The following is a 20,764-nucleotide window of genomic DNA, read 5'->3' as shown; positions in this document are numbered from 1 at the left end:
CGTTACCCTGTAGCCAAGGATGTGGACAGTAGCCAAGGATGTGGACAGGCGTACTTAACTCACATCTCATGGCTTGGATAAAGATGTCTGCAGCTTGACTTTTATTTATTTATTTATTTATTTTTAATTTTTTTAAAACATTTATTTATTTTTGAGACAGAGAGAGACAGAGCATGAACAGGGGAGGGACAGAGAGAGAGGGAGACACAGAATCTGAAACAGGCTCCAGGCTCTGAGCTGTCAGCACAGAGCCCGACACAGGGCTCGAACTCACGGACCGTGAGATCATGACCTGAGCCGAAGTCGGACGCTTAACCAACCAAGCCACCCAGGCGCCCCTGCAGCTTGACTTTTAAAAAGCAGCCTGTGTTTGTACGTGTGTGTATAATGAGAAAGAGGAAGCGTGTTACCTAATGACATATATTGCAAAAACAGGGGGAAGCTGCCGGCTGGGTGGAGACTTCAGAGCGGTTGTTTGGATTACCCAGAACTCTTCTAGTGAAAACAAACCAGACCAAACCACTTCACCGTGGTTGTCACCGCTGCTAGCTTTCAATGTGTACCACTCGCCACAGGGCCATTGGAAACTCAGAAGCAGAAGGCCACTGCCTGCTGTGACCGTCCTGCAGCAGAAGGGTCCATGGAGCGCGGTGATGTCCCGCACAAGGTCTCTCCGGAGGCCTTCTGGGTCCCTCTGAACACTTCCCAATCACGTGTAATAATCTATCTTAATAATCGTCATGCTCTTTCGTTTACAGTCTCAAACCAGAGCAACACAGAAGAGGAACAAACAAAGGGGAGACGGAGAGACACAGAGAGAGAAAAAGAGAGAGAAAAAGAGAGAGAGAGAGACAGAGAGACAGAGAGAGGGAGTTGTTTGGAAACTCTGCTTTGAGCCACGTCTGCAGAGCCAAGACTCCACCAGGCACGTATTTATTTTAAACACTGTTATTTGGTTTGCGTTTTCTTGTGGTTCCGACAATGATATTGCACGCTTCTTCAAAGCCGGGAGAGCGCTGTGGAAGCACTTTAGGCAAGAGGATTCCAACCCTTGACCTTTAATGGCCTCCTCCGGGCAACCCCACTATGATTCACAAAGGTGTCTTTAGCCGGCTTTCAATTCCAGTTGTCCTACAGGTTCCAGGTTGAGTTGCCCAAATTAATGGGTGGGGCCGACCTTCAGACAACCATCCATCAGCCATCAGGGAGGAGCCTCTGGGTTCTAAGCCCCGCCCCCTCTCGCCTCTCACCTGCAGGTCTCAAACCCGATGCTCAGGGCTGCCTCCATCTCGGCAATGGTGGGCAGGGTGCTGTTGAAAGCCTTGCAGAGGTCAGCAGCCTCCGTCTTCGAGATGCTGTAGCGACCGTTTTTCTCCACGTGGAACACACCCGCGTATCGGCAGGTTATATTCAAATCTGTGGATGAAACAGAAATGTTAGATACTTCTGCATACATTACTGCGAAGGGTAAGAAGTTTGCTTTAGGGTAGATTCATTAAAAAGACTCATTTAAGGGGCGCCTGGGTGGCTCAGTCGGTTAAGCATCCGACTCTTGGTTTTGGCTCAGGTCACGATCTCATGGCTTGTGGCTTTGAACCCCACGTCGGGCTCTGCGCTGAAGGTGTGGAGCCTGCTTGGGGTTCTCTCTCTCTCTCTCTCTCTCTCAAAATAAATAAACTTTAAAAAAAGACTCACTTAACCTCTACTGGCCAGAGTCTCCCACATTCACATGGCCTTCCAAAGCCCCACACGTTCAGCTCAACGCTGAGATCAGACACAGTAAAGCAGGGTCACTCTACTTTCTCTCCATCAATTGCTTTACAACCAAGTTTTTTAAAAGCACAGGATTTATTTCTGATTATGAAGGTCATACAACTTGTAGAAAACCGACAAAATTCAGGGAAGTAATGAAGGAAAAGCAAGGCCACCAACTATCGCCAACACTTTAAATATTTTGCTGTATCTTCTTTCAGTTTTCTGAGTGTGTGTGTGTGTGTGTGTGCACTCATGCGGGTGTGTCTACTTATGTACTTACATAGTAAAAATGGTACTAAATATACAGTTTTTGATTTGATGGTCTTTTTTTCCACTTAATCTCATACTATGAGCATTTCCCCCCAATCATGTGGTATTTATTGTTCCCATAACTTAACAACCTCGATGGCTTCTGGTCGGACCCAGAATAAATGTCCTTATCATGGCTGATAAGACCTACACGAGCTGGCTCCTGTCTCCCTCTCTAACCTTTTGTAGCTCACTCTGCTCCAGCCATAAGGCTTTGCCTTCAGTTCCTTTGGAACTGAGCCCTTTGCCACCTTAGAATACTTTTATCTGCCACCCCCTCTGTCTGGAATGTTCTGTCCTTAGATCATGGCATTTTTGGTTTGGCTTCACGTCACCCCCTCACTTCCCTCAACACTGTCATCCAACCCATGGTGTCTCCCTCACTCACCCTGCTTTTGTGCCTCCACAGCAACTTGTTTATTTATTTTTGCATTTAATTATTATCCATCCACCCTTCCTGTGATGGAGGCTCCAAAAAAAGCAAGGCCTTTTCCCTGTTTATAGTGTTTCTCTAATTCTCACAACGGTGTGCCAGAGAGTAGATGTTCAACCAATATTTACTGAATGAATAAATGACTCATTAAAATTTCCTAAGAAACACACTTTCAACATGTTGACAGATAGAGCCGAGATCAGTTGCTGGCTCCCAAGAGTCAGTGGCATTCAGAATAGAGGCCCAATGGCTACCAGCTGCTTAAAGAATTATTTAACCCAAGAGCTTCTGTGCATTTTGCAGACGTGAACCTAAAATCTCAAGAAGGAGTTGAAAAATTATCTGATTCTACCCGATCCTGTGTAACTATCTCAGAAGGCTTCTAGCCCCTTAGGAGAAAACTCATTATTTTTCTAGGACTGTTATTATCCCCGGTCTGCACTTCAGTAACCTCCAACGCGGAAAGGTTAAGTCATTGTAGCCGTCCTGGTGAAGCGTACTTCCTTGAGCCTCGAGGGCTGTCCTTTCCTGAGGAAGCTTACCTTCCTCTGGGCCCACTGCATGGTGGCCCGCGTGCCAGGCCAGGCACCACATCGTTAGTCAGGGGCCAGGTGTGGCTTCAGACAACACTGACTTTAACTCAGACGCCATCGCTCACTTGGCCTGTTCCAGAGGTGGTCAGAAGATTCTGCGCGTTCATTCATGAGAAAGTTGAGGCTCAGAGACGTAAGTGGCCCCAGGAAGCAGGCATTTCTGTCTGGAGCCTGTAGTTGACTTCCTGAATCTCAGTTGTTTTGGTCTACAGTTCTGAGCCAGGAGCCCGGGGTCGGGGTGTGTGTGTGTGGGGGGGGAGGCCTGTTCCTACAGAGTCCCCCCACGCCCCCAGCACCTTTGGGGTTCGATGTTACATTATCTTCCTCAGACCCTGAGAGGTGAATTGTATGCATGTCTGTAGTGTTTATAGGCGAAGAAACTGAAGCTCAGGAAATGGAAACACCTTCCCAAAGTCACCCAGCTATTACACGGCAGGGCTGGAGTCCCAGCTCAGGTCTGTGTCACCCAAACCCACCCTCCAAACCGCTTCGCTGTGTGCCCTGGGATTCCTTCGTGTCACCAGAGCGAATCTGCGCTCTAAGGGGGAGAGGCAAGCCTAAACGACGACTACGTAAGGACTAAGATAGGATCAGTGTTACTGAGCTGGATGGACAGGAAGCGCTTTCTCCTTTCTGAGCAGGAAGCAGGTGCTAACCACCGGTGAACAGTGTCTGGAACCATAACATTTCTGTATGAGCCTTCCTGAGCCCGAAAATACTAAAAGAAGAAACAAGAAATGGAGCTTTGAAAAGACATCCACCGGTATCAATTGCTTCTCTCTCTCTCTCTCTCTCTCTCTCTCTCTCTCTCTCTCTCTCTCTCTCTCCCCATATCATTAGCACGTAGGTGCTGCTTAATAGCATCAGAACTAAGTGGACTGGAGAAATGTGTTTTTGCGTGATTAATTCCTTCCTGGGTCGACTGGTGTCCTTCTGGAGCCACTCGCACAACACTTGGCTGATGAGGCAAGACAGAGGAGAGAAATGCACAAGGCCCTTTTGAAATATTGTTTGTTCTCACTGACATTTTCAGCTTTGGCCTTTGTCAGCCAACGTTCGCACCGGGGAAGCTGGGGTGACAGCCCTTCCGGCAGCCTACAAAAGTAAAACACAGCCTCCCAACCAACTCCTTGGAGGTGAGGCTGCTGGGGGAGGCTTCAGCAGACGGCAGGAGGGGCGACTGCCTGGCAGCACTTGGCCAGGTGGCCCGTGTCACTCCCGGGTTAAAAATAAACCACCAAGGACGGTGGTTTGGAGCTGAATGGCAGTTTCTGTTGTATTAAAATTAATTCTAGTTTGCCACCTGGCATCCAGAACATGCAAATGCAAAAGGAACTGAGACTTTTGAATAAAATGCCTTGAGTTCCGCATGCGGCTGCCGACCCGACCTTCCAGACAACACACGCATGCACTGTGTGTGTCCGCACGGCGGAGAGCAGGGGGTTCAGGTGGTTTTGTGCGTCTGTCCTTCCAGCCAAGACAGGAAGAAACAGGTAAACTCAGCCTTCGGTGGTCCTCGACTGGGAGGCGTCCACCGGCCTGCCACACAGCAGGGATCAGCAAAGGGCTGCTGAGAGAAGAAATTCTGTGCAGACTAGAAGTTTCACGGCTTCCATTTACCTTAATCTAACAGACAAGGTCCAGCTGCTAATCCTGATGGATTTTAGCCACCTAGGGATTGCAGAGACGGTGCCCGAAACTTCACTTCAAGCCAACTATCCCCATGAGGGCTTATAGTTCTTCCCCTCTGGGTCCCTCTTGCCTTAAAGGGACTAACCTGTCAGGCTGTGTATCCTTTAATGATTGATGAAGACTTTCCAACAGGCTTCCTTAACACTTATGCAAACCCAAATTATGACTCCAAAGGATACCGATAATACCGACAGCAAGGACAGTAGCAAACATGCATTGTGCACTTAGACATATGCCAGACGCTCCTCTAAACACTTTACAAGCACGAACTCATTTTGTCCTTAAAACAGCCATACAAGGGGCGCCTGGGTGGCTCCGTCGGTCGAGCGTCCGACTTCGGCTCAGGTCACCATCTCGTGGTTTGTGGGTTCGAGCCCCGCGTCGGGCTCTGTGCTGACCGCTTGCTCGGAGCCTGGAGCCTGCTTCTGATTCTGTTGTCTCCCTCTCCCTCTGCCCCTCCCCTGCTCACGCTCTGTCTCCCAATAATAAATGAATGTTAAAAAAGATTGAAAAAACAAACAAAAAACCCCCAGCCCTACGAGGTAGGTGATATTATTATCCCCACTTTCCAGATACAGAAGCTGAGGTACAGAGAAGGGAGGAAACATGGCCAGGTTCCCAGAGCTAGTGATGATGGGGCTGGGATTCAAATCCAGCTAGTCTGGTACCACGCACCTATGGACTTAATCAATAGGCTACTACTCCCTACCCTGATTTAGGTAACTTGTTATGACCTCCCAACTATGACTCCCAGTGCATAGCTGAGAATATTTCCAAGGTTTAAGTGAAGTTAAGAGCAAGGCTGAGCTGTGAGTAGCCACGGACCACACATCACCCGATGGGGCTCCAGCATCGGTGGCAGTGGCATTTAACCCACACCAGAAACACGAACCCCTGCAGAGAAGCAGGCCTTCCCAGATGTATGCGCATCTCTCCCGAAAAACAGAGACTTCTGTGATTAGGGATCTGTTGTGACTCAAAAGGCTAACACTTGAGTGGCCAATTTTATCTCTCAAACGTTTCCAACAGAAAATAAGTCAAGAATGTTTTCCGTTGAGGCCTCTGGTCTCCAATAAATTTCCTGTGTCATGTAATAAGTAAACTGTCCCAAGTCCCTCCCTCTGAGAGACCCAACGGGCAACGGTTACTGTTCAAGGCCACTTCCAGATTCAGGGAGGAGTCTCTCTGGAGGGAGAAATGCCACCCGGGCCGTCAGAACCCTTGTTACTATAGGAGGGTCAGAGAGGTCATGGAGTCCAGCACCCAGGGATCTCGTTGCCACAGGGGAAGAGGTAGGAGTGCTCTTCTTGTCTAACATACTCCCTGGCACCAGACTCACATGCGGGTTAGTAGTTCAGCTTATTGAGGACCCTCCCACAGCTGGGTTCAAATCCTGACATGGTCACTCATTCCAGGTTATAAGGCTAGGTAGTTCCTTCTCCTCTCTGACACTCAGTCTTCTCCTCGATGGGTTGAAGATCCCAACCCTTCAGGGTTTGATACGGTGTTTGGACTTAATTAGACTCAATGGTATGGCATACCTATTAAGGGCTTATCTACTTCAGCCAATTTAATTCTCGCAAAAATGCTATGAAGGAGGCACTATTGCTAACCCTGTTTTAGAGACAAGGAAACTGAGGCACAAATAGGTTCAATAACTTGCCCCCGGTCATCGAGGTGAGAAAGGCAGGGATCCGACCTCTGTGCTATACTGCCAATGAGGCAGGGTTCTGGGATACATCCATTCTTGGCATAAATCCTAGCTGACCCCTAACACCATTAATCTTACCTATATTTTCCACTAAGCCACAGATCAAGGAAAATAGGTCTGTCTAGTAAAATCGGCCCAACACATGTCAAAACCTTGCCAAATGAAACGGCAAGGCTGGAGACGAATAGCTTCTTGGTTTGCCCCAGTCTCTCCCCAAGTGGTAGAAACATCACCCCATCTGCTGAGTCGAGCACTGTGTAATGTTTCCCTAGCTTGCTGTCCTCCACACATTCACTTCCTGAGGGGCGAGTGGGAACTGGGGTGGTCACACAGCTGACCAGCGATAGAGCTGAGTGACAAGAGGTTTTCCATCCAGATCCACCAGCTGGTCTTTGGGGGCGGGGGGGGGGGAGTGTCTATAAACCTGCGAAATCGTGTGCAAGCCTATGTGTGTATATGTATTTGTGTGTGCAAGTATGTGCGTGTGCGTGTGTGTGTGTGTGTGTGTGTATGGAGGGTTTTGGGTGGGACAGCATCCCTAGGTTCCATTAGTTTCTCAGAGAAGTCTATATGACATCAACAGGTAAAGAATAACAAGAAACTATTATCTTCAGGGTCTCTTCAGTAATGAGAGATTCCAAGATTCTAGAATTTTGGAACTTCTTTATGACAGTAGGGACTGTATCTCTCCCTCATCACTGTGTCCCCAGTACCCAGCACAACACTGCACAGAGTAGGCTCATGTTGAACAAATGAATGAATGAATGAGTGGATACTCTGTCCTACCCTCAACACCACTCAGGACAAGGAGACTTGTGAGGTGCAAAAACGAAGAGCTCTCAAGTCCATCCCCCACATGACATCTCAAGACTCACCAGCTGGGCCCTGTTGAGAATTCCCTGTTGGACACTTAAAATGTCTTTAACCCGAAGCATCTGCTTCTGAGAACCTTTGCTGTTTTCCCCAGAAGCAAATGTTTCAAGAGACCAACTTTCAGTTTTGGAGCTGGCTTTGTCTAAGTTTTGTCTACAATGGGCATCCTTGTCATAGGGCCAGTTCTGGGGCCAGGTCTCCCGAGAGAGGGTGACGGCCCTTCTGTGTCCCAGGTGAAGGCGACACACAGTCATCCTGTGCCCAGAGACTCTTGGTTCTACAAACCAAAGGCAGAATAGGATTTTTTTTCTACTGATTTGGTCCCAGAGTTGGCTATGTGTCTGGGGAAGTTGCTTTTTCTTGAAGTCGGGAATAGGGCCAGTTGCTGGGACCCGATGCCTGGTGCAGTTCCCACGGCCATGCAGAGAACTGCCAGCAGCAGGCCGGCGTGCGAGGTTTTCAGCATTTACACCTCAGAATTCATGTAATTCTCGCCACAATCCTATGTGGTTGGCACCATCATTATCCCCATTTTAGGCAGGAGGTAACTGATTCATTGAGAAGACGCGAGTAGCCGGAGCTCATAAGCAGGGGCTTGGTTTCAGACTGGGCGGTCCAGTTGATTACACTGAGGTGTGACTGGCATCCTGTGCAGGGGCCAGACACTCTGACTACGGGAAGCCACCTGTCTTCTGTGTGGTCTTTAAAGTGCGGAGAGGTGAGCCCTAAAAGAGAGCTCTGGAAAGAGGAATTTGAGCTTATGGAATATTATTATAAGATCAGAGGTCCCTTGATTCAGGGCCCTTGGCTCAAGAACCTGGTAAAGCTTCCGGGGAACCCCTCCCTAATGGAATGTCCACGCTCTCCCCGGGGAGAAGATTCGGAGGTCTCCATGTTCACTGGATTTCCCCAACCGTGGGCCGCTCACCTCTTTCTGATTCTACCTGTGCTTGCCCCATGAAACCCCTGGGAGCTGAGAATCCAACCCGAGCCATAGCCTCAGGCTTCCCTTGCCTTTTACAGCCTCTGGTCCACCAGGCGGGGCAAATGAAGAGAGGATCTTGGGACTCAGGGTTGGCCCAGGGCTGGGACACCAGACCACAGGCTGTCCTGGTAACATTTTGAGGATGTCTTCTGCCCAGCCCAGAAATCTCAACCGACCAAACGAAAATGCCAGGCCAATCAAGCAGGAGCATGGCCCTGCAGGCCGATGGCGGCCACTTCCATGGAGCTCCTGGGAGTAAGTGGCATGCAAGCCTCCGGGCAGTGGCGGTTGCATTTTCAGAGTGTTTATCATGAAAGAGCCAGGATTCTGTTTCTGTCCTCTGATTGGCTGAGCTCGTGTCTAAAAAAAGATGACACAACTCACAAACCCAACTGAACTGACTCTGATAGAAGCAGGGCTAGAAAAGGCCAATTTTTTTTGAAAGCATTATGGCTCATTGGATCATCTATGTTTAAAGCCAGGTGGGGCAACAGACAGCTTCTAACCAAGAGCAAACAAAATCCAGAATGGCTGAGCAGGGTCTCCCAGCCAGCTGTGAGAAAAGCGGGCCCCCGGGGTCCATAACTGCTAGATTCCTGACTCCTAGTCCAGTGCTCTTACTCCTGAATTGGTTTTATAAGAGGCCTGAGCAAGCTGTTCCCAATGAAGCCACAACCCACTGTCTTAATGGGACATGAAGAAACCATTCTGTTCTTCATTTCTTTGACGGTTTGATGTCTTCAAAGCCCACGAGTTTCCATCCAGGACTCTCCTAGCTGTGAGAGCCCCTGCTGCCACTCAGGCCCGCCAGGCCAGAAAGCTGGCAGGCTTCCTGTTGCCCCCACGTCACTCTCCCCCATCCCCTGACGCCCATGTGATGGGCGCCTGGTGAAAGGATCTATTGTTCAGGATCCATTTCTGAATGAGGCCAAAATCACACTCAGTGGCCGAATCGCCTTTGGCCGCCCAGGGCAGACCATGAGTCTTGGGTGACTCAGTCTCTCCCGGAATTGCCCCGGAGGTGGGTGAGGGTTTAATGAGCAGAGAAAATAGTCATACACCATCATACCCAGAGAATTTCCTCCAGAATGTGTCCTGGGTTGCTTTCAACTGAGCTGTGCACCTCTTGGCACTCAGAAAGGAAACGCACCCCAACTTCTTGGTGCCTGGCTGTACCCCCTGACCTTTCAGCCTCTTGTCCATGGAACATCGAGCCCATCATGGCAGCCAACACTGAACCGACGGGGGCCCATTACATCCACTCTGTCAGAGGAGAGTCCAAAAGGATCTCTCAGCCACCACCCTGACTGACCCAATGGAGCTCTTGGGTTGTTGCCCCAGTCTGAAGAAAGCCCCCACCCCTGCCTCCTCGTGGGGTGATGGGAACAGGGGAAGCGGGGGGGTGGGGGTGGGGGGTGGAGGAAGCCTGTTTAGGTTCCCACCCAACCCTGGATCCAACAGAGTCTTTCCAGCAAAGGACAGTGTGTGCCCCAGAACCGTCATCTCACTATACATCTCTGGAAGGTCAAGTGGTTTTTGGTGAGCGAGTCTCCGGGAAGAGAGAAAGAAAGAAACCACAGTGTGTACACCTGCGCGTTGCCATGGCGATCAGGAAACACTCAGGTCTGGCCTTGAAACCTGTGTTTTCTTCTTTTTTGATCGTATCAGTTTAGCAGATTTGACTAGCACAAACCCAGGATGTGGTAAATGAAATGAAAAAGCATCTCAGGGGCCCACATGGGGCTTTTCCTGTTGCCAGTAGGAAAAAAAAGGGGGGTCCCGCTTTGGTAACTAGATCGGTTTTTCCTGGTGCAGTGACAATTCCGGCGACATCACCTCATTCTTGTACAGCTTTTGCTCAGGTCTGTCGCCTGTGCTTTGAAGAACGGGCTGACCTTATTTAGTCCGAGGGAAGTACTCCAACGAACGCCGAGACAGACTGAGGCTGTCGCTCACAGGTGGCAGCTGCATTTCAGGGTGGTTAGTCGGTCACTGACATGCTGGAGGGGCCCCCATCTGGGAGAAGGAACTGGTTCTAGCCTCAGTCCTGTTAATTATAAGCCGCGTGACCTTGAGCAATTCACTCTAGCCCCCAGCTTCACACCTCGCCTTCTTACCTCCCAGGACGAAATAAACAGTTAGGGAATACTTGGTGCTTGTGGGAGGAGAGGGGGAGGAGTGATACGCACACCTGGGAGAGTATTCAACTCTCAGATAGCTTCTCAAAAATCCGATATTAATTAAGACCACATTTGGGCTGCAAGCCCGGCAGAGCAGACAGATCAAAGCGTAAGCAAGCCTCCGTAATCTGGCCACGTGGGTGGTTTCCTTCTCCCGTTACGAAGCATTTCCACGTCCCAAAGCAGCCCTGCGAGGCCCAGCGGGTAGATACCATGGACCCATTTTACAGATGAAGAAACCAAGGAGCAAGAGATCCAGAGACTCAAAGTTCTACAGAGTTTGAATAAAACCCAGACTTCAGCTCAGGTTTCCAAGGTCTCCTCGTTCCCCCCTCCCCCGTTATCTGTGGAGCTGTCCTTTGCATCTTGGGTTGTCATCGAGCAAAGGGGAAAGGTGAGTGCTCGGGGAGTAGGGTGACGGTTTTCAGACCGCCCCCTACCACGCTGTTCGAGGCAGAATCACAATATTTAGGACGGGTGACAGCAGAGGTGTCCCAGTGGGAGCTGGAGAGAAGAGAGGAGGGGCAGACCCTAGGCCCTTGTTCTTGCCCAGCCCCCACCCCACCCCACCCCACCAATGGCCCTGACACCCCACACCGTGCTTTCTAGGAGGCTCAGTGGAACACTCTGGAAACCAGCGCAGTACAGGCCAGTCATGGCAACGATAACCACTTAGCAGGGCCTGCAACGTGCCAGGGGCTCCAAAGCATTTGGAGCCTTAAGACGGTTAGTCGTTAGTCGCTCCTCGTGATAGCTATGGAAACAGAGTCGGGGCGTTAAGTACTTAGCACAGGGCTCACAGCTCACAGGCTGCAGCCCAAGCGAAATGCAAATGTGTAAAAATGCTTTACAAGGGATACAGGCTTAGCGTGATTATTTTTGTATTTCCTCCCTCCGTCTCAAGAATAAAATTACCTTGCAATTTAAAATTCTCCATGAAGACTGTCCCTAGTGCTCCCCTATGGTGAGGAGGCAACAAAGTCTGAATTTCTAATCCTATTCTAGAGGGGCAGGGCTGGGTAACAGTGCACTTGGCAAGATTTATAGAGTCAGACGCTGAGGTGAGACGGTTGTCCTTCACGATGGAAGCATCCAGATGGAGGGGAACAAGGCCGCCGCTAGGCCCACGGGGTCCAACATTACCGCACAAGGCCAGTGTACCTCCAACTTTGATTTTACTTCCTCTGGCCTATCTCTTTTAGCATCTTCTCCAGTGATAAAGGAAAGGCTCTGGAGTTTATAGAGCTGCTACTCTGAGTCAGACACTAGTCCAGGGGCCGTAAGAGATTTTACACACGTGATGCCCCGGAGCACCTTTGAGAGGTCAAGTTATCACCCCCAGTTTGCAGATGAAATAGTGAGGTTCAGAGCACAACTGACCCAACACCCCACCGTGGAAGTGGCAGGGCAGGAGTCAAGCCCGGGGAATGACACCTGGTCTCCGACGTGAGTCAGTCAAGGCCGTTCATCTAAGCCACACCTCTCTTCTTGGGGCACAAAGATTGCCACACCAGGGGCTTGAAATGCAAGTGCACTTTGGGGTGTGACTGGGACACTCAAGATCCTACAGCTCCCACTGCGGAGCCTCCGGCTGGCCGACCCGGTAATATTAACACTAATTTAGCACCTACTGTGTGCTGGGATCTGTGCTAGAAGCTTCACACTGATTGTCCCATTTAACCCCCGCAATAAATATACGCGACGCATGCTATTATTAGCCTCAAACCATATTGCAGATGAGACAGCTGAGGTTCAGAGGGGTTAAGAAACCTGCCCGCGGCCGTACGGGCAGAGGGCCAGGTAGCCGGGTCCCTTCTCTCTTAGCGGCCTCACAAATGCCTCTCTCGCTGCTTAACTTCAGGAAGTTCCAGGAGAGTTTCAGGATAATACCTCTTGCCAGAGGGTTTGAGCGCCACTGGGTTAATATTTGCTAGCGCCATGCAAATAGAGCTGGTGGGTGAGGGCTACTGGCTCCTCCAAGAGGGTTACCAACGGACCAAATGGGACGGGGAAAATTCCACAGAAAAATCGGTCCTGCCCTGGGACTTAGGAAGCCTGTGCCCTAGACAGAGTTGACCATCTCCGGGCCACAGGCAGAGGACAAGCTTGATGGACAGATTGGATTCCTTCCCATGATGGAGGGCGTCTGGTCCAGATACCCCTTAGACTGATATGCTTTAACCTCCTTGCCCCACAGCACTCCCACGGCACCACTGCAATCCACAGAAGGGACGATGCCAATCATATTCCGATGGGCACCAGGCGCCTTGCAGTCTCCAGTGGCCTCTTTCCCTGTCACTCGAAAAATCTTACCCGAATGCGACTGAGTGAGCATGCAAGTTTTTCCAGGAATAGCCGGGCGTTTGCTGCAATTTATGAGAAAGGAAAGGCATCTGTAGGCCGTGGCACTGGGCTGCCAATAGCCCTGTTCTTATAATTCACTTACAACCAATCCTGACCGACGGTGGACTGAGACAGAATAAGAATCATGTGTCTCGATCACCCTCATTCTTCAAGCACATCAGCAGGGAAGAGATGTAGCCAGAAAAGTATTTATCTGCAAACACAAGTCTTGTGAGTGGCTAAGGACGGTTATGATTTCCACCGGTTTCGAATTCGGAGGCCTCAGAAATCATCGGTTCACATTTTCATAACTCAAACTCTCTCTTTTCTCATTCTCTCTGTCTCTGTCTCTCAGGTGCTGAAGAGAAGAGGGACGTGTAGGTGGCTGTGTGCATGTGCGTGCACACAAGAGGGAGACTCTCCTTCCCAGTCCAAGAAGCCTACTACTATTTATTCTTCAGATGGTTTTAAGAGTAACTCAAATGTTCCAAAGCAGAAGCCCTATGACAGGAGAGGCTGGACTGTGGGCATATTTTTTTTTTAAATCTGGGCCAAAAGATTTCCAGGATCGGTACCGTCGCGATTGCCCTGTGAGTTAATGGCTTGTAATTCACATCCCTTCCTGGGCTTTCAATCTGTGAAATCTCAACTGGGATAACAGATGCCAGCCTTGAATGCCAGGCTCCAGAGAACTTATTTCTGACAAGCTTTTAAATCTGACTCAAGCCAGGGGGTTTGGACCAAAATCTTTACCATTTCATGTTCAGCTGTGATGGGCCAAACACAACTTCCTGCTTTTAAGGAACGTGGCCCATGCACAGATCCAGGAGGCTTGAAAGTGGAGGAAGTAACAAATGACCCTTCTGGGAAGTTGCCAAAGGTAATAAGACTTGATTTTCCTGAAAATAAATGGCCATCGGACACGGCAGGAGACCAGACCTGGTGAAGGCCTGAGTTCCTTTCACGGTGGATATTTGAGAAGTGCTCTGAAAACATCAGGGTGAGGACAACTGAGCCTCTTCCTATGAAATCCCGGCCTCCCACATCACCATTAGTATCCCCAGGCCACGGTGCAAGGTGTCCTTTCAAAACGCCTTCTAGAAGAGACAAGCGTTATGTACCAGATAGGACGCCTGGGAGCTAGGGAGACATAAAAGGTTCCTCCTATCAAAGAGCTTACCTTCTAGAGTGGGGAGGCAGACACTATACAGGTAAATGATTAATATAGCCACAAGGCAATTTCAGGTACAAAGAGAGGTTCATAGGCAACGAAAAGGGGTTCTATGATAGAGAATGATGGGGGCTGCTTTGTCAGGAAGTCTGTGCCATCTGATGCTTTTCTGTAAACTTATGGACATATTTTACTCATTTGTTATGGGCCTTTCGGTGTGACCAGATACCCAGCAAAAGGAAATTGTCCCCCCTCCTCACCCAGATGAAATTCGTCTTTGGAATTCGTCTTCGCCTCCAGGATCCCCAGGATCTGGGCTTAGTCAGGTAGACAAGGGAACCTTGGAAGGCAAAGACGTTGGCAACCGAATGGTCTGGTTTCTGGGATAAGAGCTCTGTTGGGGTACAGAGCTGCTGGGAGTGGACTGCACCTGTCCCTCCCGGGGCCTGGCCTCAACTTCATGGAGGCAAATCAAATGAAATGATGGTGCAGCTCGTCCCGGCGCAGCTGTGAGACGCCTACCCACAAGCCGTCTGACACTGCTGAGACCTCCTGGCCGGCCAGCATCTTGGGCATCCCTCCCTGTACAGTTCCTGGGAACCCGTGCTGGGGCACCTTACCCCGCGGTCCTGTACGATGGCGTGGTGGCCATGCTCAAAGCCTTTCACCTCGGAAAGGCCTGGCTCCAAGAGCCAGCGTGGGCTCTTGAGGAATGTTAGGCCCGCCATGTTTTCTTAACCTGTAAACCTCCGTTTCTTCGCTAGTAGAATGAAGGCAATGCCTACCTCATGGGGGGGCTTTTAAAGATTAAATGAAGAAAAGTCTCTGAGACACTTAGCAAAGAAGCTGGCGCCGAGCCAAGTACCCGGTACTTGGTCAATGTGAGCCAGTCATCGCAAAGATTAAAGTGTTATTTAAGACAGCGCAAATATGAAGGGCCGTGTACTCTGACTGAATTCTTGATTAACTGGCCAGCTGCCCACCGTGTCCTTGGTAACAGCCACTCAAGCCCTCCACTTAATCAGGAGCCACAAGCCTAATTATCCAGAGATGTAGCTCTTACTCTACATAATTGCGTGCTGTCTGATAGATCGTCTATTTGTTAAACATCATCCGAGGAAGGAGCCTGCCTCGAGTGATATCAAAGTGGGTTCCATTGGGATGACACCTGTTCATCTTCATATCCCCAGTGTCTGACATATAGTATGGTGTCCAATAAACGTTTCTTTGGTTTAAGGGGAGAAGCATTAGTCTAAGAGTCCCGTGACCTGGGGCCTAGAGCCAGGCTTCTTCCTGACAAGCTGTCAGTCTCCTTGGAGAAGTCACTTTATCTCCCTGGGCTTCAGTTTCTTCATCAGACCAGGAAGAAGCTGGGCTTGGTGGCCTCTAGATCCCCAGCTGACCCAAACCCTTGTCTCGAGGAGGAGAAGTCTACGCTTCTTTCTGACTTGCTCCCCAAAGCACCTTCCAGGAACGTAAGCGGCTCCCTCTTGCCTGCATGACTGTGGCATCGTGCTCTGGAATCCAGGCAGCGGTGGTGTGACAAATACGGCAGGCAGGGTGCACGGCCAGCAGAAAGAGACAATAGACACAACAAGAGAGTGTCGCCGGCATCCCGCTCTCAGATTACGCCAAATAAACGCCTTCCAGCACACAGAGATTAGAACCTGACCCATCGAAGCTGGAGGGAAAGAATGGTTTCAATTAAGGGAAACACGGCAGAATTACTGATTTCCTTAGAGATGCGCCTCCTAAATTACTACAAACAGCCCCAGTGCTCCCTACAGTGAATTTCAGCATCACGGGCCAAGTCAAACCATTCTTCAGTTGTGAGACAATCCTCAAGTAAGACACTGCTCTCGGCCGCCTCCACCTACACTAGTAGGAAGCCAGACCCCAGCCCGCAACCGACTCCCCCATCTTCTGTGGTTTTGGAGGTCCCCCTGCCCCTACCAAGAGGGAAGGGAGAGCAGTTCCCACTACCTCCTTTCCCGAAGATATCTCCCGGCAATTCTAAACTGTTTCCAGGCCCTTCATTTGCAAGCAGCCAGAAAAATCCAGACTCTCAGGAAAAGGAGATGCTTTGAATTTTCAAGACCTCTGCTTCTGGGGATGGAAGAACAGGATTAACGCCCTATAAAGCTGAATGGAAGCTCGCGGTGTGATGTTAAAAGGGAGAGGGGAGCCCCGAATTGAATTCCAGCCCCACCACATGAGAGCTGAGCCATCTTTTGGCAAGTTCCTTCACTTTTATGAGCCTCAGTTTCTCAGCCTGTAAAATGGCTCTGATGAAATTCAATCATTTATTCGGTGGATACCGGCTGTGTATGTACCTCAAAGAGGAGTTTATGGGAGTTAGATCATAAATATACATGAGGCGGCAGCATTGGGTTTGTTTCATAATAGGTGCTTAGTAAATGTCAAGCTTTTTCCTTCTCCCACAGGGAGATAAATCTTGAACGACTGGCCTTAGCTCTCCCTGATACCACGGGCATCCCCAGGTTCTCATTTCTGATATCTTTACACCATGAAAAACCATTTGTGCTTCAACAGTCTTCCATTTCAGCCTGGACAACAGTCCACAGCCACACTCTCATGAAATTAAAAGCAAAAATTAGAATCCAAGAAAAGTGCCAACACTCCCGTTAAAAGGTGCAAAATCCTTAGCCACTTCTGACGTGTGGCTGGGAGTGGCCAGATTTTCCCTTCTTTGGAACCTAGCAGAATTAAGCAGGTAAAGGCAATTAATGGTCTTTTTGGAGATGAGAGAATTGAACCCCCCCAGTGACTGATGGCTGGGCCCTTTATGCACTCGGAAGCTGGCCCCTCATCCACGACCAGGAAATTCCAAGCTTGGGCTTCTGGGGAGGAAGTGGGCTCTGGGAAACTCCAAAATTTCCAGAATGAGAAGGAAGCTACCGCATTAAACTGTCCCTCAGGGCCCTTCCATACCGTGAGGCTGGAGAACAGCGCTGTAAAGAAACACTTCTACCTGAGAGGGAGGAAAATACCATCTCCTCCGCCGGCCCCACCACCAACTCCCAGGACCAAAGGCAGGAAGAGGCTGGTCCTGCTGAGACAAGCAGCCCAGGAGACCGACCGTCATTTGGCAAGACAAGACAAGACCTGCGGTGCATTTCCCCATTCGCTTTCACCAGCCACCACGCTGGCCAAGGTTCCCGGAACATCCCAGGCTTCTCTATCTGGTTGGCAGCAATCGTTCCAGTAAGCACATGCTGGTGTCAGCACTCTGGGACGCCCTCCTCACCAAATTCAATCTTAGTCCATTGGCTAATGTTTTGCCCAGAAATGGAATGAAAACCTTCCAAAGGCAGCGGGAAGCATTTCTCAGGTGCAGCAGAAATGAAGTCAGAGCTGAATGGGGGAGAGGTCCCGGGTCTAATAATCACAGTGATCACAATGATTACTGATGAATGCTTCCTCCACGCCAGTCATTCTGTCAAGGGCTTCATGCAAATGATCCCATTCATCCTTAACACCACCGGACAAGTAGGTATTATTACTCTAATTTAGGGATGAGAAACCTGAGGCTTAGGGACGTTATGTAAATTGTTTAAGGCCACATAATTGATGAACGGTAGGATTCCAACCGAGGCCTAACTCTAGCACCCACACTGCCTTCTGAGTTTCCGGACACCAGACTCAAATTCCCCTTGTACGTCCCTGACAGCCTGCGCTTGCCCTGGGCACTGAACTGTATCAAAGCCAGCCCTTTAGAAGCAGGTAGGAAACCTGGCTTTAAGAGACACCGTTCCCTACTGGCTTATTGGAAGAGAGGCTGGTTTCTGAAAGCCTTCCAGAGGGTATGGGAAGCTCCTTTGGAGAAGAAACCCAATTAATTCTCCAGTTTTTAACAAAGCAAACAATGCAGAAGTGATTGTTGACTTTTGCCTTCCAAACAACATAAAGAACAGGAAGCTCAAAGAGATAATAGGGTACATTTCCTGTTTCCTGAGAAACAGTCCTAAAGGAACACTGGGGCTTATATGGGGACACTTGTTTGAAAGAAGAGAGAGCTGCCCCAAATATGTCCCAGAGAGAGCCATGGGAGGTCCTTCCTTGTGCCCCCAGCAAGAAGAGTGTAGAGGACCCAGGGCATGCTTCCCCCAAACCTTGCCTCATTTTTCCTCTACCGAAACAGAAAATGTTTCCTCCTTGTCTTTCACATCCGTCTTGAGTGGTCAGGCATTGCACCTCTTCAGCTTCCCTTTGGTGCCCTTGCAGAAAGTCATGGGAGACGCTGTTTTTTAGATGATGCCAACTAATAAGGAGGGGAGGTGGGAATTGGGTGGTGTGCACCATGAAGAAGGAGAGAGTGAGAAATGTGGCTTGCTTGCTGACCCTCTTTTGCTTTTAAGCGCTTGTCTCTTATTCTGATAGAAAGATGATTCAATAGATGATAGATAGATAGATAGATAGATAGATAGATAGATAGATAAAGTGACAGATACATAAATGGATAGATAGATACACAGATAGGTAGGTAGGTAAATAGGTAGATAGATACATAGATAGATACAAAGATAATAGGTAGGTATATAGATGGTAGATAGACAGACAGACAGACAGACAGATAAAGTGCTGTTGGTTGAATTTAGAGATCACAGCCTGAATCCACGATGGTAAACTACAATCCCACAGAACCACCCCAACACTGAAGTGGACACAGGCCTTCAGGAAAGAGAATTCCAGTCTCAGCTTCATTCATTCAACAGGGTTTCATTCAGCCCCTGTGTGCTGAGCCCTTGGACCCGGGCATTGAGTAAGGTAGGCCAGGTCACTGTCCCAGGGGAGGTGATGGCTCATAGAAGAAGACAGATATTAAACACGTCAACAGCACAGCACGGAAAATGTTATAACAGAAGTACAAGGTGCTGAGTAATTAGTCCAATGGGAAGCCTTTCTTCCCCAAGGCCTTTGCTGTCCCCAAGGGATGTCTCTCTAAGGAAATGCCGCTTCAGCTGAGAACTGAAGGTAGGTTGGGAACTAGCCAGCCAGTCAAATGCTCGGCAAGCCTCATGGTCAGAAACTTCACCCTCGGAATAAACCACAAATCATTCTGGTTTAATAGAATCCGTTTCCTCCAGCTCTTTCGTCATTAGATACCCAAAACAAGCAGACCCCTCCTCGAGGTCTGCATTAAACATCTCTTGGGCTTCTCTTTCCTGGATGCAGTCATCATAAATCCTTTAATGATATTTAGGTGAAAACAGACAAACAAACAAACAAAACAAAATCCCAAAGTTTCTCCCCACATACTACTTACTAGATTCATGAGCTAGCTGCATGGAGGCAGGGTACTGTCCCAGAAAACCCTCCCGTTCATCTTTGGGCTTATTAAAATGTTAAGATGTTAGACCCTTGAACTTCAGACTCGAAGAAATTATCAGGAAGGTGCTTTCCTGCTTATGAAAGAGCAATTATTAATATAAAATTAAAAAGTCAATTTCAGATTCCTCGAAAGGAAGTCAGCCAGGTCCACTGGAAGCCAACACAGTGCAGTGACACGGACATCATCTTCGGGACTGGAAAACTAGGGTTCAAATCCCAAAGCTGCATTAATTAACCGTATGACTTTAAGAAAGTCATTACACTTGTCGTCTATCCAGGAGGGTAATAATGCTAACCATGAAGTTAATGTAAGGGCTGGATTATATAATGGAGCTGAAGGCCCTTCACACACATTAAAACACTCTAGTTATAGAAACGAGAAGCTAGCTATCTCCCTTGGGGATGATCATCTCATAATTTACAGGAAGAGATACTCATTCAAGGTCATAGTAATTCTTTCTAAATGGATCACTGCAGATTCGTGGTCCTCATGCATGATGCAGCTCCAGCAGTGATGAGATAGGTTGCAGTATGAGTTTCTAATAATAAAGGGCTCAAGAGCACAAACGATTGACTGTTTCTCGTAAATTACGACAGATTTAAGGTTATTCCCTGATACGCTTTTTGCGGGGAGAGAAAACAGGATAAAGTCGCAGCTCTTTATGATTGAGTATAAGCCACAAAGTCTCAAAATGCAGTGTGTCCCCCATGTGAACTCTATCCATTAGGCGTGTCTTCTCACGAAAAGATGGAGGGTGTGTCTTAGGAACACAAGAACTTAGCTTTGCTTTTTTTTCCTTTACTGTAGATACAGTCTCTGACCACAACTCTACTAGATGGGTGGACGCCCTCCGGGGCCTTACTCATTGTTAACAGACATTGTTACTAATGCAACAAAGTTCTCCTAATCGAATCTTGGTTTTGTTCAAAATCCCAAACTCGTGCTTCAGGGGGTGTGAGGCCCCAACTCCCAGCTCCAGTGGGCGAATCATGACTGGTCTAAGCAAAGCAGGGTGGTCAGAGTTCTCCTGGCCAGTGCCTGGTTCTGTCTCAGCATGTGACCCCATTCTTCCAATGAAAAGGAAAGGGAAGTGAGGACTTCTGGAAGAGCCGTTCCTCTAACTTTGGGGGAGAGACATTCGTGAATAGGCATTCCTCCTTCTGCTGCTAGGTACTGTTATTTTTCTCACAGGATGCTTGGAACTTTGGCAGTCCATTTCAGACTATGAAGAGGGCTAACCTGCAGGCAGACAATGGGCATGGCAGAGTGGGAAGTTGGAAGAAAACTTGGTCTTTGATAACATCACCGAACTCCTAAAATCATCCGGCCTCCATATTTCTGTTGTGCAAGATAACATTTTACGAGG

The 20,764-nt window shown here is 49.0% G+C and overlaps 1 protein-coding gene across 17 annotated transcripts in view; it reads right to left on the bottom strand.

Moving 5' to 3' along the window:
- CD44 (CD44 molecule (Indian blood group)) overlaps positions 1-20,764 on the bottom strand; it is a 91,018-nt gene that overhangs the window by 53,582 nt on the left and 16,672 nt on the right. For all 17 annotated transcript variants that reach the window (XM_042958586.1, XM_042958587.1, XM_042958589.1 and 14 more), the window contains exon 2: positions 1,251-1,416. In XM_042958586.1, the coding sequence (XP_042814520.1) occupies positions 1,251-1,416 (166 nt within the window). The remainder of the gene's footprint in view (positions 1-1,250; positions 1,417-20,764) is intronic.

Source organism: Panthera tigris, chromosome D1 (genome assembly GCF_018350195.1).
Source record: "Panthera tigris isolate Pti1 chromosome D1, P.tigris_Pti1_mat1.1, whole genome shotgun sequence".
In the NCBI taxonomy this organism is placed as follows: Eukaryota; Metazoa; Chordata; class Mammalia; order Carnivora; family Felidae; genus Panthera; species Panthera tigris.
Note: the sequence above shows the minus strand (reverse complement) of the source record. Positions and strands in the feature narration are given on the sequence as shown.